Raw genomic sequence first — 18157 nt, forward strand, 5'->3', positions numbered from 1 at the left:
GAGTTTTTGCACTGTTTTACTGTATTCTGAAAACTCTCAACATAAATAATCCACGTAGTGCATTTGAGAGGTTCTACCTGTTCAAGACAGGAAATTTAGTATCTGTGAGTACTTTATGCCAAATGATTTAATGCCTTACTGAATTTGTTCTTCTGGGAGTCCTGTGCACTTACCTTGGGGGAAATGTTGTTCCATTCTTTTTTTTTTTTTTTTTTTTGAGACGGAGTTTCGCTCTTGTTACCCAGGCTGGAGTGCAATGGCGCGATCTCGGCTCACCGCAACCTCCGCCTCCTGGGTTCAGGCAATTCTCCTGCCTCAGCCTCCTAAGTAGCTGGGATTACAGGCATGATCCACCATGCCCAGCTAATTTTTTGTATTTTTAGTAGAGACGGGGTTTCACCATGTTGACCAGGTTGGTCTCGATCTCTCGACCTCGTGATCCACCCGCCTCGGCCTCCCAAAGTGCTGGGATTACAGGCTTGAGCCACCGCGCCCGGCCTGTTGTTCCATTCTTAATAACATGCCCGCTGACCTGTGGTCTGAGGTACTTAAAACTGCTGCAGTGGCTAATCAATGTGTCCCTTCTGAAACAATGTTCTGGGGACTTCAGACAGCTGACTGCAACCTACCACCTCAAGAATGAGGGATCTGAGTGAGGCACGAATGAGAACCTGGGTCTTCTGGGCTAAGATAACTTTTCTTATTACAGCGGACTGCCTGTTTCCATTTAGGGGGAATGAGATGCTCTCTTTCATAAATGATAAAAGTCCAAGAGAAATTTTCTTTTCTTTTTTTTTTTTTTTGAGACGGAGTTTCGCTCGTTACCCAGGCTGGAGTGCAATGGCGCGATCTCGGCTCACTGCAACCTCCGCCTCCTGGGTTCAGGCAATTCTCCTGCCTCAGCCTCCTGAAGAGAAATTCTTAAGGCAGCTCCAATCGAAGACTTTCTTGGCTGCTTCTGGAAACAATGGATCACTATTCCCAAAGTCAAAAATGACTAGAACACAGACTTAAAAATCAAGCCATTTAATTGTGTCTTTGAAGGTAAACAATATAAGGAGGTGAATCCCAACCCCTGAGAATGCCAGAGTTATGGGTCCAAAATGGTGTGGTATTGTTAACAGTTCAGAAGGACCAGCACTCCAGGTGTGACCAGGCAGAGAACATATGGAATTCATGCATTCCATTTAATAATTTTGTAAAATACCAGAAACAGACCCCAAGAGTCCTTCAAGATGGGGAAAATTCAACTCATGGTTTTAGAGATAAAACAATGAAGAGAACCACAACTGGTTTGTTGACTTCTCTTCATGTTTCTCACACGCTCTGAAGCCTGAGCTGACTATCGGATCCCCAAGTCACAGAGCTGAAGCTGCAGTTCAGGCCTGAGATCAGTCTCCGGTTCACTTCCACGGAGTGCCACAGCCAGAGTGACTGGAGGCAGAGAGCCCTTGCTGGGACAGCTTTCTAACAAGCAAGTCTTTTTAAAGTGAAAAAGAACCCTCCAGTGGCACACTGATTTAGTTGGTAAGATTTTAATTTACAAATTAAAAAGTTATTTAATACATGTTTTACTTTTTCTCCTTTTTCTCCTCTTTCTTTCCATCGCTCTTTTCCTTATCTTTATCTTTCTCCTTGTCCTCTTTCCTATCCTTTTTGCTTTCTTCTTTCTCCTGCCCTTCTTTCTTCTCTGCATCCCGGTTGGCAATCTTGTTGTTGATGAGGTTGTGCAGGGCAACCACGGAACGGATCAGCGAGGCCAGGTACACCACCACCATCTGGTCGTTGGTCTTCAGGTAAAAGGCTTTGACAAACTCCTGCAGGCTGACGTCTGGCAGCAGGTTGAAGACGTCCTGCAGCTGATAGATGATCTGGTGGTTGATGGGCAGCTTTCCTGTGGCTACTTTTTCCAGGTAGCTCCTGATATCCAGAAGCTTGGAGTTCAGTCCCTTCAAACCATGGACCTGGTTTGTGATCCGCTGGGACAGAGTGCCCACCGTTGTGTCTTTGATGTCTCTGTAATGACCCACAGTTAGAAAGGGCAGGAAAAAGCATCAGGGTACCACATTATTGCACAAGTTCTCACATTCTAAGAAAATACCTAGCTTTGTTGGGTGTGGCAAGTTTTTAAAAGAAGAATGTCACTTCTCCATTTGGTAAAGATTTATTTATCAATTCCCTTAATGTCGTTATCATTTGGGGCACATATTTCATCTTTCTCATCACAGGACATTTTTCAAAAAATAATTATAAAAGAGCTAAAATAAAACCATTTTCACTTAAGGAAAAAAAAAGATCATTTTTAGGTCGACAGTTCAGATCTGCCAATAACTCTGGCAGAAGCTCTCTAGTTCACCTTTCCTGTTCCTAAAAAGATGGTATTTTTTCTTTTTTTTTTTAAAGATGGTATTTTTTTCTACCTGCATCTCCAGAATATCGAGAAGATATTAAATGAGACGGTAATTCTTAGACCTGGAAGGAACCTCACTGACTGATTAAAACTATGACCTTTTTAAAATAAGGCTTATACAGATACATGATTTTAAAACAAAAGCTATCCCAAGAGGAAGATTCTCTCAAGAAAATGGGCTACATTTGTTGAGAAGAACATCTAGTGGAGAGTGCAGGCCTGCATGTATTTCACAGTCAACATTACAGTTTCCAGGTAAGGTGTGTTCTCCAGTCATATATTGTAACTCAAGACATCTCACAGTTGATGATTTACCCATAAGAAAACAAAGGCCTGGAAAGGGACTGTGATTTGCTCAGGATGGCAGAATTGTTAGTGGATGGCCGGGACCAGAACCCAGGTCTCCATACTCCCGACACAGGCCTCTTCTTTACACTGTGTGACCTCTCGGGCAGCGAATGATTTGATGCTGTGCTAAGGTCTCACCGTAACAAGTGTTCAACTCCAACTTCCTCAGCTTCCTCTGCTCCAATTTCACTGGTCACGTGTTCAAATGTTTTTGAGGTTGGAGTTCCATCCTGGGAGAGGAAGCTTAACTATAATTATTTACTTTCCACAAACAGACACGTGTTCCTTTTCGCACCCTGAGCCTTTTGCTTTAACTCAGCTCATTTAATGAGTGCATGACTGAGAATTTTCTATGGCAAGGGTGGGTATGGCTTGCTTTGGAAGTTTCGCCTTCAAAGCTACCATCATTGTGGTGCTGCTCAGTGATGCAGTCTGCTGGGGGGACTGCATGTTGATAAAAATCTGGATCCTCCCTCAAGCCCACACTTGGGATGAACACACAGGGAAGTCTCAGGTTGGTTCTTAAAAGTATATAGTTCTCGGCTGGGTGCAGTGGCTCACGCCTGTAATCCCAGCACTTTGGGAGGCTGAGGCAGGTGGATCACCTGAGGTCAGGAGTTCGAGACCAGCCTGACCAATATGGTGAAACCCGTCTGTACTGAAAATATAAAAATTAGCCAGGCATGTTGGTGGGCACCTGTAATCCCAGTTACTCGGGAAGCTGAGACAGGAGAATTGCCTGAGCCCAGGAGGCAGAGGTTGCAGTGAGCTGAGATCATGCCTCCAGCCTGGGCGACAGAGCAAGACTCCATCTCAAAAAAAAAAAAAAAAAAAAAAAGAAGAAAAGAAAAAAAAGGTGTATAGTTCTGGCTGGGTGTGGTGGCTCATGCCTGAACTAATCTTAGGACTTTGGTATGCTGAGAGTTCAAGACCAGCCTGGGCAACATGGCGAAACCCCATCTCTGCTAAAAATACAAAAACTAGCCAGGCGTGGTGGTGGGTGCCTGTAATCCCAGCTACTCTGGATGTTGAGGAATGAGAATCACTTGACCCTAGGAGGCAGAGGTTGCAGTGAGCTGAGATCATGCCACTGTACTCCAGCCTGAGCAACAGTGAGACTCTGTCTCCAACAACAACAAAATCTATATAGTTCCTTTTAGAATGGACAATATAAGCAAGCTCGTGCCAGAAAACATAACTTTTAGTCCTTTTATGTCTCTTCGATCAAGTGATTCCAGAGTGCCAAAAACAATGCAATCAGAATAGCTGGCTTTCTGGAGGTATGAATTAATCCGAGGATCCACTGGGGACGCAGTCCATGGTGGTCACCCAGTCACTTCCTGATGGGAGTCAGAAGATACTTTTCTCAGACCTTGTGCCAGAAGAGGCTATATGTCTCCTGTAAAAAGGCCGTAAAATTGTCTGCAAGGCAGGACATAGTAGTAAGAGCACAGGCTCCCCAGCTAGGCTATCTGGATTCAAAGTTTGGCTTCCCCTATGGACGTAACAAGGGAGCTGCAAGACCTTGAGCGAGTCACTAACTCACACAAAGTGCTGTAAAAGTTAGCTGTGATTATTTTACTTAAAACAGTGTTAATCCTGCAAGGGGCAGTCTCATCTTTGCTTTGGATGCCAGGATGGTTAAAACCTTTGACAGTCTTGTGGAATTTCTTGGTAACCTTTACAACAGGCATGAATTCCTCTTGAGTTTCATCTTGTAACATGATCCATATGTCCCCTTTATCCTCTACTAAAAAAAACATCTGGCTGTGTTGGTTTGTGTGTATGAACATCCACAATTCCTTTTCTAAAGAGGCAGGAGAAAAAACTAAAACAACTGGGTCCAAACCAGGGATGAAAGCCCTATTGCAACTAGGCGCTACATTTGGATCTAAGATCTCTGGTAGCCAGGTAAAGAGAAAAGCTCCAGGAAGACGGAACTTGATGCAAGGAACATCAGCAGAGAGCTATCCTAAAATACCCTTTTCCAAATCTTAAAACTGAATGTAAGGAAAAATACTACATATGAAATTCAAAAGCAGACCGTAATTTATCCCTTAAACTTTTCATTTGTAAAAGAGGAATTTGGCTTTCTTTTTTGTTTTTGTTTTTTTTGGCAAGGACAGGGTCTCACTCTGTCGCACATATTGGAATGCAGTGGCATGAGCAGAGCTCACTGTAACCTTGAACTCCCGGGTGCCTGTCTCAGCCTCCTGAGTAGCTAGGAGTACAAGCAAGGACCATCATGCCTGGCTAATGTTTTTATTTTTGTAAGGGTCTTGCAACGTTGCCCAGGCTGGTCTTGAACTCCTACACTCAAGCAATCCTCCCACCTTGGCCTCTCAAAGCACTGGGTGAGCCACTGTGCTTGGCTGGGAATTTAGATTTCTATGTTCCTCTCTGTTTCCAAAATATGGTGATTAAAAAATTCAAAGGGAAAAAACTTAACTACCTTCTTTTGTCATAGAGACAAAGGATTTGTTGACCTTAAAATGGAAAAAAAGCCATTCATCCAATAAGGAGCAAGTCTAACCTCCTAGGTTCCTAGAAAGGTGACTTACGTCATGGACTTCTTCCACTGAAATGTATGCTTCTGTGGGCAGCCCCAGGTCCTTTGGCTTCACGTCAATAATGACCAATACCTGGCAGAGAAACACAGCTTAGCAAATCATCTCGTGCCTAGCACAAAAGGGATAATTTCAGTCATTCTTCTTATGATTAGTAAAGCTATTTCTTGTATTCAATTAGAAACGAATCAGGATTTTCAGCAAAAATGCATTTATAGCTCAACAATCTCATCATTTTTCTGCTTTTTGATTCCCTTCATTAACAAGCTGAGGGGCAGTACAGTGCCTCAGTACAAGGGCATTAGGGTCAATATGGGCAAAATGTCAATCCTGGTCCCACCACTACCAGATCCTGCCAACCATGCTGAACCTCAATTTTCTCATTCGCAAAGAGGATATACAGTTACTGAGAGGATTACATGAGATAACTCCTACACCTGGGTACTTAGCAGGGGTAAACTTTTATTTATCAAATATATTAGGTTGTAGTATACTTCACAGAGCACTACAAATTAACACAAGTTTATGGAGAAAAAGCAGTAAGTAGGTTTGCTACTGAAATTCTTCCCAGGATGCTCTTACTTGAGCTGGCTGGCAAAAACATCATTCAGGAATTTCAAAAATAGCACTTACGGAATTAGGACAGTATCTTTTCATGAGTTCGTTGATGGCAATATCATTCTTGTGTAGTTTCGGGCCTGTGTGGTACCAGCCAACTATTCTTTCTCTGGCTAGGAAGGAAAAAAATTAGTGGGCTTTTAACTATTTCATGAAGATTTATACAACTCCCTCAAAAAGGATGAGAACATCAACAGTTATGTCCTTTACCTCTTTGAAAATTCCAGTCATATTTACCCTGGTAGTACTAAAGCTCTAATGGAAGACTGATTTTACTGGACAGTTCTTGACTTTTCTGCTGCAATGAGAGGGTTATTTCCCCTCTTACCCAAACCCAGGTGGTCTATTTGGCCTTAAATTGCTACTCTAGTTTTTCATTTATTCTACCATATTCCTCTACTATCTCTAGTCTCACGTAAGTCTAGCTAAATAAAAGGGCACTTGATGTTAAAGAAAGAGAAGAAAAGACCCCCATATACACAGATCAATTCTATGCTAGAACACCTTAGAACATCAAGACATACCATTGACTTTCTTAAACATTCCATACATGTTTTCCAAATAATCATGGTCTAAAAACCACACAGAATCGTCTTTGTCATCTTCATCAAAAGGAACTATAGAGGAAAAAAATGTTAGTTTAGGGTGCTAGATGGAAACCTAGAACACAGGTCACAAGTAAAGACCCCTAGGCTAGATCTGAATCACTTACACGTTTCACTTGCCCAACACAGTATTACCTTTTTTTTTTGAGCTGCCCTCAAAAACAGAGAGAATTCATATAAAAATTCAGACTCCCAGCTGCTCTTAAAAAACTGGAATACCAGTTGGGCGTGGTGGCTCATGCCTGTAATCTCAGCACTTTGGGAGGCTGAGGCGGGTGGATCACAAGGTCAGGAGTTTGACACCAGCCTGACCAATATGGTGAAACCCCGTCTCTACTAAAAATACAAAAATTAGTTGGGTGTGGTGGCTCATGCCTGTAATCCCAGCTACCTGGGAGGCTGAAGCAGGAGAACTGCTTGAACCCAGGAGGCGGAGGTTGCAGTGAGCTGAGATCGCACCACTGCACTCCAGCCTGGGCGACAGAGTGAGACTCTTATCTCAAAAAACAAACAAACAAAAAACTGGAATATCTGGCAACTACCAGCTACAGCCAGGTAGGGGCTGCCCCTTTTATAAAAGACACAGGCTTTTCAGTTTTCTACAAGCCCAGTAAGTTCCTGAAATTTTCCATTTGACAAATGACATTACTAGCTGGTCATTTTAGACACTGGAGTTAGTGACTTTTAGTCCAAAGTCATCCAGCAAGTTCTTTACATGGATACATTCTTGTAAGGATTCACATAAAAGGGTGGAGTTCCTGATCCCTTCCCTTACTCCACCTATAAGAAGCATGGTTAAACAGTTCAGTGCAGGGGTTGACAAACTGTGCCAGCTGCCTGTTTTTATAGAGGTTTGCTGGAATACTGCTACTCTCATTTGCTTACACGTTGTCTATAGCAGCTCTTGCATTATAACAGCAGAGAGCAGCAGGTGCAGTGGAGACCACATGGTCTGCAATTTAAAATATTTACTGTTTGGTGTAGGGTGCAGTCTTTGGGTTCTCTTTTCTATACTTCAGCAATTCCGAGACAACCTCTGGGTTGTAGTCAAAAGTGATAACAAAGGTTTATTTTTTTTAAATGTTAATTGACATTTTAATCATGCTCAGAGAAACACAAAATTTGTCTTTTACCTGCAAAACTGTTCGATACATCCAGTACTTTCTTCTGCCATGACCCCAAAAGCACACCAACAACACGCTTCTGGTTTCCAACCTTGCCAATTCTGAAGGAGAAAACAGATCGTCACAGTGAATAGGCTCACACAGGAACATGGACAATAAGATACTCAATGGGAAATATCAATGGCACAGATACAATTTAGTTTACCTGGGAACTCAATCTCCCTAAAGCAATGTCATCCGGTTAGGTTGATATTAACTATAAGAGATAATTCATAAATTTGGTACTGACACACACTGGCATTTTTACTTAACACTGACTGCTAAGTGATACATGCTTGGGAAAATTCCAAACTTCACAGAAATTTAAAATGAAGAAAATGAAAACTACTTAGGTCCTAGGATCTACAAATGTTTGGTGTTTGAAAGAAGTGCACTAGCTGGTGTTTGAAAGCAGATTTAAGCTATGCTACCACATTTAACTTTACTTTTTCTTTGCAGCTTTCCTTTCTCCTTTAAACTTTTCCCATCCTTTAGTCTTTTTTGGAGTCAAGATGCTAGAGTAGGCCAGGGGCAGTGGCTCAGGACTGTAATCCCAGCACCTTGGGAGGCTGAGGTGGGCGGATCACTTGAGCTCAGGAGTTTTAGACCAGCATGGGTAGCATGGGCAACATGGTGAAACCCCATCAACAAAAAAATAGAAAACAGCTGAGCATAGTGGGGGTGTGCCTGTAGTTTCAGCTACTTGGGCTTGTGGGGCTGATGTAGGGGGTGGTTTTGAACCCAGAAGGTCGACTTCGAGGCTGGCTACAGTGGGCTGAGATCATGCCACTGCACTCCAGCCTTGGCAACAGACGGAGACCCTGTCTCAAAATAAATGAATAAATAAATAGAGGAAGGCTGAATGATAAATATTTTACTTTAGAATTTTTATCTCCATTTCAAACCTCCTCAGTCATTTTCTCCTAAGGAGTTACAACTGCTTCACTTACACACTCTCATTCCATTCGTCTTCAAGAAGTATTTTTTAACCACTAGCAAACATGACTCAGAAACACAACTCCATGCTAAGGAAAGACAAAAGCCACTGTTAACTATACTTCTTTAACAGCTGCTAGTTTCGCACTGGTTTAAAACTTTTCTTAATATATACTTGGCAAATCTATAAATGCTTCTTAGGTTTGGGGTTTGAATCAAACAAAGTTAATGCTTCTGTATTTCTGGTGCCTCTAATTTTTTTGTGGGGGTGGCGGAGATTGAGTTTCCAACTTCAACCTCCATATTCATGGGCTTTTGTTTTGGTCTACAAAAATCCATTTGTATTTTTTAAAACCCTATACTTGCTTGACAGAGAAGCTAGTGCTCTTCTTTTTTTTGAGACAGGGTCTCACTCTATTGCCCAGGCTGGAGTCCAATGGCAGGCATGATTTTGGCTCAGGGCAGCGTCTACTTCTCAGATTCAAGTGATCCTTCCACCTCAGCCTTCTGAGTAGCTGAGACTATAGGCACATACCAACACATCTGGCTAATTTTTTTTTTTTTTTTTTTGTAGAGAAGGGGTTTCACCACGTGGCCCAGGCTGGTCTTGAACTCCTGAGCTCAAGCAATCCACCCACCTCGGCCTTCAAAAGTGCTAGGATTACAGGTATGTGCCACCAGGCCAGCCTGAAAGCTCGTGCTCTTAACCAGTGCTTGAACAGAACTGAAATGGTGCCTACCCCTAGTATCCCCTGGGAGAAAGACAGTAATTACTCTACTGTAGAAAAGTCAACATATCCTAGGCTGAGGGTCCTTTTTTTTGGCTCCTGCTGAATTAGCTGCACAGAGCAAATTGCAGGAGAAAGGACACTTTGCAATAATGGCTTTATAGTAGATGCTCTGAACTGGGTCTTTCCATTTGCCAGTTCAACTAACAATCTTGTAAAACTTGGAAACACGTGCAACAGGTCTAGCAGGATTAACAGTTCCAAAGCAAGGGGTGGTGGATGTACACCCTCAAACAATGAGCTTAGGAGATGATCTTTGAGATGATTCCTTACCTTTTTCATTAAGGTCCAAATCTCCAATTGGTCTCTTTTTTTTGGAGACAGGGTCTCACTCTCACCCAAGCTGGTGTGCAGTGACGCAATCTCGGCTCACGGTAGTTTTTCGAACTCTTGGGCTCAAGCGATCCTCCTGTCTCGGCCTCCCAAAGTGCTGGGATTACAGGCGTGAGCCACCATGCCCGGCCTCTTGTTTTAAATAAAAACGGAAACCTCATCTATATATACATATGCACACATATACATAATACATATAGATATAGTTTTGAGATGGAGTCTAATCAGATTCCCGTTTAGCAATGTTAATGGGTTAAAACCACAGCTGATCCAGGAAGCCCTTCCGGGTGCCGAGCATCATCCAGATTCGGGTAACAGGAACTCGGTCATACACAGGAGCCTGGGGGCAGGGGTCAGGGCCACATGAAGCTAGCCCCCTCCACCCCACTCCGGCATCATCCAGACATCATTCATTTTGCATCATTCACATTTTCGGTGAAATCAACTTGTTTAAACGAGGATAAACATAAATACGAGCCTGGGGCGTGATTCAGGGCCAAATGAAGCTAGACCCTCTGCGCCTCACTCGGACATCATCCATATTTCGGTGAAACCAACTGGGTCAAACGAAGATAAACATAGATAGCCTGGGGGCAGGAGTCAGGGCTAAAGGAAGCTAGCGCCCTCCGCCCCACCTGGGCATAATCCAGGCATCATTTACTTTGCATCATTCACATTTCGGTGAAACCAACCCGGTCAAACGAAAATAAACACAGATATGACCCTGGGGGCGAGGGTCAGGGCCAAATAAAGCTAGCCCCCCTCCGCCCCACCCTGGCTTCATCCAGATTTCGGCAAAACAAACTTCGGTAAAACGAAGTGACGGACAGGAGCTTGGGGGCGGGGGTCAGGGCCAACGAAGGCTAGCCGCATCCCACGATCCCCGGCATCATCCAGATTTCGGTAAAACGAACTTCGGCAAAACGAAATCGGTAAACCCAACAGGAAGCTCAGGCCCAGAAGTAGCGGCGGCTGGGGCAGGCGTGGAAGGCTGGATGACTCGGGCATCCCGAGCCGAGGCTGGTCTGGGCTCGCGGACACGTAAGGGCCACCAGCCACCCGTTCTGCGTCCCCGGGTCGCCCGCGGCCGCCGCGCCATCCCCAGAGTGCCGGTGACTCAGCAGCGGCTCTGCCGCTGCGCCTACTGGACCGCTCGCTCACCGGTTGAAATGATCCACCACACTAAGCAGCACCAGGGGGTGGACCACCACCTTCTGCACCGCCAGCTCCGGCATCGCGACACACGCCCGCCAGGCCTGGCTCCCTGTTACCCGCAAACACCTGCAGCGCCAGCGATTACCCGGCGCCTTCAGGCCCAGCTCCTCTTCTTCCGGTTCACCAGCCCCCGCGCGGCCTCCTTCTTCCGCTCCCAGAGTGCCTTGCGCGGCGCGCCCGGATCTTCGCCACAGCCGCCATTCCGGGGCGGGGAAAAGGCTAGAAAAAGGCGCGTGTCGCCCCGGGTCTGTAGCCTAGAGTTTCTCTGGATTTAAAGGCCGAAGGAACGTTGGCGACTTGACCTCCTGGTATTGCCCTGCACTGTCACGTGCAGAGGCTTTTCGCCTCAGATCCTTCTCAGCACCGCCCTACCCGCCAAAGTAAATAGTTAACAATTTGCTTTTCCACCACACAGAAGAAGTTCACTTTTGCTTCATGTCGAAATCCCCCGGGATTTCTAGGAGGAACTTTAAGTCTCTTAACATTAGAGCACGCTTTGAATGTAGTTTGGTAATTTATGTCATTCTCATTTACATTGGGGAATTTCTCCTTTATCTTTACTGTGGACACTGCAACGAATGTGGCAACCTGCGGGTGTCCACTTGTCCTTATATTTATATAATACTGTGTAACTAGGGCTAGAAGCACGCAATTGTGCCATTGCTTTTAAAATTAAATTTTACATAAGCGTTGAAGAAAAGATGGAAGGCAGTAAGAAAGTGTGATACTTAACTAGGTAAGAGAAGACGACTAAGGGCGACAAGGCAGACTTTTCATATATATAATATAAGGAGGCAAATTATATGAAAAGTCATACAGGTTTATGTTGTCTCGTTTTAAGTTGCTGTTTTTGTAAACGAAAACAATACTTCATCAACTTGAATTACTTGTTTTCTTTTGTGTTTAAACAATTTTTGCTTTCCCTTTATCACCAGAGGATTTTCCCAACATTGTGTCCTCTCGTCTTTTTAAGGTGGACTTCCTGATAGCCAAATGTCAAGGAACACACTCCGTCTCTCTTATATGTGGGTGGTGAAAAATATTACCAAAGATTAGACTGAAATTTGGCCACCAGTGAGAGACTTTAATGCAAGGTAGTCAGGATTTTTAATGTGTCCGCATGTGAATTTGTCTTCCGTCTGCAGCTTGACTTTATTTTCAGATTTTCTGCTAGATCCACAAGGAAGTAAATGGCAAAAAATGCTTATTATTCATAATTAATTGAAGAGACTCTCAATGCTATCTTTATTTTTAAGGTTTTTTTTTTTTTTTTTTTTTTTTTTGGTACAAATGGTATCTCACTATGTTGTCCAAGCTTGTCTCAAACTCCCAGCCTCAAGCAATCCTTCCTCCTCAGCCTCCCAAAGTGCTGGGATTACAGGCATGAGCTACCAGTGCTTGGCTACTTGTTCTTAATTAAAACTAGAAAGATATAAAGGTTATGTTAACGAGAAAGAAAACTAAGAATTGTTGAATCTATTGAGTGCCTATTATATGCCAGCCCTGGTTCAGACACAAATATTTAATCTTTTTAATGAATGCCTCTCAAACTTTGCTATATTTACAAATCACGTGGCGACCTTGTTAAAATACAGATTCTGATTCTGTAGGTCTGAGATTGGATCTGAGATTCTGCGCTTCTAACAAGCTTTCAGGTGAGGCCCATTCTGTGTTAACAAGGCTTGTGACAACCTTAGGAAGTCGGTATTTTCTCATTTACAAATGAAATTTGTTGCTCAAATGTTGCTCTCGAGGTGGGCTTTTTCTGACACTTAGAAAAAATTTCATCTTTCTCCCCCTACCTATGTGTTTCTGCCTTAGTTTTCTCTATAGTTTTTACCACTTGTGAATGGTTTGTAGAATTTACCTATTCTGTTCATTGGCTTTGTCTCTCATTAGAATGTAAGCTCTTATTTAGTTCATAAGCCCTGTTTGGTTTACTTTTTTTTTTTTTTTAATGGGACAGAGTCTTCCTCTGTCACCTAGGCTGGAATGCAGTGGCACAGTCTTGGCTTACTGCAACCTCTGTTTCCCAGGTTCAAGTGATTCTCATGCCTCAGCCTCTTGAGGAGCTGGGAATGCACCACAGTACTTGGCAAATTTTTATTTTTAGTAGAGATGGGGTTTCACCGTGTTGGCCAGGTTGGTCTGGAACTCCTGACCTCAAAGTAATCCGCCCACCTCAGCCTCCCAAAGTGCTGGGATTACAGGTATGAGCTACTGTACCCAGCCTAGTTTACTTTTTGAAAAAATTAAAAATTTTTAAATTTAGTCTCTTTCTGTCTCCCAGGCTGGAGTGCAGTGGCGCGATCTTGGCTCACTACAACTTCTGCCTACTGGGTTCAAGCGATTCTTCTGCCTTAGGCTCCTGAGTAGCTGGGATTACAGGTGTGTGCCACTATGCCTGGCTTATTTTTGTATTTTTAGGAGAGATGGAGTTTCACCATGTTGGCCAGGCTGGTCTGGAACTCCTGACCTCGTGATCTGCCTGCCTCGGCCTCTCAAAGTGCTGGGATTACAGGTGTGAGCCACCACACCTGGCTCCTAGTTTACTTTTATATTACCAGTGTCTTGAAAAGTGCCTGGACTATAGGAGATACTCAGTAATTACTATATAAATGAATAATTAATTACGGTAGTGAAATGAAAGATGGCAACAAGGCGTAGGCATTGGGAAGGATCTTTCCAAGTTCACGTTGCTGGTCATGATCAAGCCAGGTTTCTGTGTCCCCAGTTCCTAATTGGGTGGTCTGCCTGCTTGCAGCACTCTGAGGCAAAAAAGAATTGTGTTAATTTGGCTGGGCTCGGTGGCTCACACCTGTAATCCCAGCCCTTTGGGAGGCTGAGACAGGCTTATCACGAGGTCATGAGATTGAGACCATCCTGCCAACATGGTAAAATCCCATCTCTACTAAAAAAATATAAAAATTGGCTGGGTGTGGTGTTGCTTACTTGTAATTCCAGCTACTCAGGAGGCTGAGGCAGGAGAACTGCTTGAACCTGGGAGGTAGAGATTGCAGTCAGCCAAGATTGCACCACTGTACTCCAGCCTGGTGACAGAGCAAGACTCCATCAAAAAAAAAAAAAAAAAAGGCGTTAATTTTATTAAGATGCTAAATTTCAAACTTTAGAAAGTGATGTGTTTTATTTCACACTAAGTTTACTTTGCAGTTGTACAGACTAAGCAAGCTGTTTTGAAGCTTGTTGGGTGTTTCCAAGCCTAATTCACTGAAGCAGTGTGAAATTGACTGTGAACTTAAAAAATTATTCAAGTTACACATGATCGTTGTGGAAAAATGAGATTATTCAGATAAATAAAAATGAATATAAAGATGAGCATGGTGGCCTGTGCCTGTAATCCCAGATACTCAGAGGCTGAGGTTGGAGGATTGCTGGAGCCCAGGAGTTCATGGCCCGCCTGAACGGTAGGACCTTCTCACAAATTAATTAATTAATTTATTGAAATAAATTACAATCATCTGAAATCTTACCACATACAGAAAACTAATATTAATCCTGGCCCAAAGGGCTATATTTCTTAAGAGACTTCAGCATTAGCTTCCTACCTTCTCTTTTTGCCTTCCAGTGTGACCTTCTCCCATCGCCATCCTCCACTCTGCAGCCAGATTTATTTATATTTATTTACTTACTTGTTTGTTTGTTTATTGAGAATGAGTTTCACTCTTGTTGCCCAGGCTGGAGTGCAGTGGCGCCATCTCGGCTTGCTGCAACCTCTGCTTCCTGAGTAGCTGAGATTACAGCCACTTGCCACCACGCCTGGCTAATTTTTGTATTTTTAGTAAAGATGGGGTTTCATCATGTTGGCCGGGTGGTCTCGAACTCCTGACTTCAGGTGATCCACCCACCTCGGCCTCCTAAAGTGCTTGGATTACAGACGTGAGGCACCGCCCTGCCCTTATTTAAAAATTTTTAATTTATTATTTTTTTCAAGAGACAGGGTCTCACTCTGTCACTGAGTTTGGAGTGCAATGGCACAGTCTTTAGCTCACTGAAGCCCTGAACTCCTGGGCTTAAACAATCCTCCTGCTTTAGCCTCCCAAAGTGTTAGGATTACAGGTGTAAGGCACAGTGCCCAGCCCCAGACATATTTTTAAAACAAGTTTCTTAATGGAAAATCCCTAGCCTGTGCAAGAGTAGGGGGAATAGTATATAATAAAGCCCACTGAGCTTAAAGTCTCTCTCACTTTTCCTGTCTGAACCCTAGTTCCTCTCCTTAAAGGTAGTCACTGGTTACTAGTTTCTGGTGAATCTTTCAGAAACTTGTTTTAAGATGTACCTTTTGCCATCTATATGCATAGCTTTAAAAATATGCAAATGGAATTTAACTCTACATAAAGTTCTAAAACTTGCTTTTTTGAGTTAATAATATATGATTAACATACTTCCTTATAGCAAATCTAGGTCACCATCATCATTAATAGCTACACAGAATGGATTTGATTTCTTCATAGTAGACCCCTTTACCTACTCAAGGGCCCAGCTACAACATTACTCTTCATCAGCCTTTGTAGGCCTGGAAAGGGCAAAAACTGTACCAAAGATGTTTCTAGAATCTTTAATTCTTCCACTGAGATAGGACTCTTTTGCACTGTAAACTTTGGAAATCTTCTATAACCAGTGTCTCTCATGTTTTTCTCAATATTCATTTAACAATATGTTGGGCACTAACTCTGTGCCACTGTTTTAAGTACTGTATAGGAATAAAAAAACAAAGCTCTTGCCCTCTTTGAACTTACTGTCTTGTTAGGGGAGATAGACTATAAGCAAATAACACATATAAATCTCATGTAATATCCCATGTGGTATCAGAAGGTGTGCTCAGCCTGTCACACCTGCTCGCCATGATCAAATGTGGCAGGCCTCAATCTCTGTGTTCATGCCCTGGTGTTGTCTCTTCCAAAATTGGCTATAAGCTTGGGGATGTGACTTGCTTTGCCACATGAGAAATTAGCAAGTGTGATACAAACAGAGGCTTGAGTAACACTCTCATGTTGCAGCGTGTTCTCTTGGAATGCCCACTCTTGGAACCCTGAGTCATATAGAGAAATCTGGCTACTTTGCAGGAGCGACCATATGGAATAGAGGAGGAATGCCTGGCCATTCCCCCACTATTCCAGCCATTCCAGATGAGGTGCCAAGAAATGTGAGGGAAAAAACCATTGTGAATATTTCAGCCCTAGTAGATAGCATGTGGAGCAGAAGAATTGCACAGTTGAGCCCAGCCCAGGTTGTAAAACTCTGTGAACTAATAAGTCATCACTGCTGTTTTAAGTCACAAAGTTTTGGGTGGTTTGTTGTGAAGCAATAGATAACAGAAACACTAGGCAATTTGTGAATTCTTTGTGAACTAAGGTTCCTGGTAAATACAATATTTGCCAGTCAATGCTTGTTATGTTGGTGAGCTGAGCTCATCATGTTATGTTATGAGATGAGCTGCTCCCTAAATGTTAGCTCTGTCACTTATTTTCTCAGTGTCATTTGCTGTTTTTACTCTTTCATTTGAGGGTTATTTAGGCCTGTCATGGAATATCTCTCAGCTCAAGATATAGTCTGAGTCTGAAGACGTTTCTAAAGCTAGGCAGCATTTTGGAAGCTCATCCCAGCAGGACTGAGTTTGAGAGTGTGGAAAAACTGGAGTATGGTAAAGAAGAAATTCTTGATGCCTCTGAAACCCTTCCCTGTAAGCTTTCTCCCTTTATCTCCTACTGTGAAGGTAATAGAGAAGAGCATGGGCTGTGAGTCAGATCTAGATTTGAATTTTGCTTTTCCTATTTACTGGCTAGGATATTTTAAATGGATCACTTAATCTCTCTAAGCCTCAATTTTCTCTTTGTAAAATAGGGATAGTAATAGTGCCTGACTCAGGTGAGGGGAGCCAGGGATGGGAGATGACTGGGCTGTCCTAAGCAGAGACATATTTAAGAGCATAGTAAGAAATAAGTTTATCTTGGTTGGGTAGGACCAGGTTATAAAGGACACAGGATTTTTATTGTAAGTCAGAAAGTGATACGATATGATAGAAATGACATTTTTAGAAGGTTAATCTGATAGTAGTATGCAAAACAGGAAGAGAGCTAGTACTTGACATGGTGGTATGCACCTGTAGTCCCAGCTACTTGGGAGGTTGAGGTGGGAGAACCACTTGAGCCCCGGAGTTCAAGACTAGCCTGAGCAACATAGTGAGACTCTGTCTCTAAAAAAGAACAATTTTTTTTTTTTTTAATAACGAGAACTAGGGAAACCTGTTAGGAGGAATTTTAAGTAGTTCAGTATAAGGTGATAAATACCTGGAGTGGCAGAAGGAACAGAAAAAGAAACAGGGAGATGCATTTCGGAGAAAAATGGACAGAAAATGGGTGATTGATTACCTGTGAAAGATGAAGGAATGAATGAATAAAAAATTACTTCAAAGTTTCCCGGCTGAGTGGCATCACTTGAGGCCAAGGTGGGAGGATTGCTTAAGGCTGGAAGTTTGAGATGAGCCTGGACAACATATCAAGACCTTGACATGGTGGCATGCACCTGTAGTCCCAGCTCCTACTTGGGAGGCTGAGGTGGGAGGATTGCTTGAGCCCAGGTGTATGAGTTTACAATGAGCTATGATTGTGCCATTGCACTCCAGCCTGGGTGACAGAGTGAGACTGTCTCTTAAATAAATAAAAATGAAAATTGTTACTGGTTTATAATTTTTAAAAATTTTTGAAAATGTTAATATACTTACCAAAAAGATAGAGAAGTATGTTTTCTGTTTCTGATTATGAGTAATGCACACTCATTGTTAGAACTTCAAGTAGTACAGAAATAATAAACTTACAAAGTAAAAATCTCTCATAATCCAACCACCCAGATATAGTCACCTCTAACAGTTCAGTGTGTGTTCTTCTAGATGAAATATTTGTTTGAAAGAACCTGATTTCAGAATATAGTACCAGTTGTTGTGCCTCTTTGTTTTAGGGTTACTCGACTTGATAACACTTCTCATATTAAAATTTTAATTCCCCAATCTTATAACTAACTATAGGCATAATTAGTTGTACATTTTGTGGTTGAGTCCCACAGTTGCTCAAGAGCCCTTAGCTCTGCATCTTTGAAGAATGACCGGGAGACTCTGGCTCTGAGTCTTGGCCTTCTTCCAGTGTAATCAGGGAGCTGT

At 42.8% G+C, this 18157-nt stretch overlaps 1 protein-coding gene and 1 long non-coding RNA gene across 5 annotated transcripts in view; one reads left to right on the forward strand and one right to left on the reverse strand.

The window, feature by feature from the left end:
• Positions 1-1010: 1010 nt before the first annotated feature.
• On the reverse strand, positions 1011-11110 carry PSMD7 (proteasome 26S subunit, non-ATPase 7). The gene is made up of 7 exons (XM_003939967.4): positions 10930-11110; positions 7682-7773; positions 6468-6560; positions 5959-6056; positions 5320-5400; positions 2897-2988; positions 1011-2016 (listed from the first exon to the last, which is right to left on the reverse strand). Exons 1-7 carry the CDS (start codon positions 11001-11003, stop codon positions 1572-1574), a joined length of 975 nt encoding a protein of 324 aa, XP_003940016.1. The 5' UTR covers positions 11004-11110; the 3' UTR covers positions 1011-1571.
• Positions 11111-11172: 62 nt separating this feature from the next.
• LOC141585605 (uncharacterized) overlaps positions 11173-18157 on the forward strand; it is a 210093-nt gene continuing 203108 nt past the window's right edge. Inside the window, exons 1-2 of one of the 4 annotated variants that reach the window (XR_012519163.1) lie at positions 11173-11363; positions 12594-12638. This is a non-coding gene — a long non-coding RNA (uncharacterized LOC141585605). Of the gene's footprint in view, positions 12639-13277; positions 13372-18157 lie in introns of those variants that run through there. The other 3 variants (XR_012519162.1, XR_012519164.1, XR_012519165.1) reach the window with 3 other exon arrangements.

The sequence above is a fragment of the Saimiri boliviensis genome, chromosome 1 (genome assembly GCF_048565385.1).
Source record: "Saimiri boliviensis isolate mSaiBol1 chromosome 1, mSaiBol1.pri, whole genome shotgun sequence".
In the NCBI taxonomy this organism is placed as follows: domain Eukaryota; kingdom Metazoa; phylum Chordata; class Mammalia; order Primates; family Cebidae; genus Saimiri; species Saimiri boliviensis.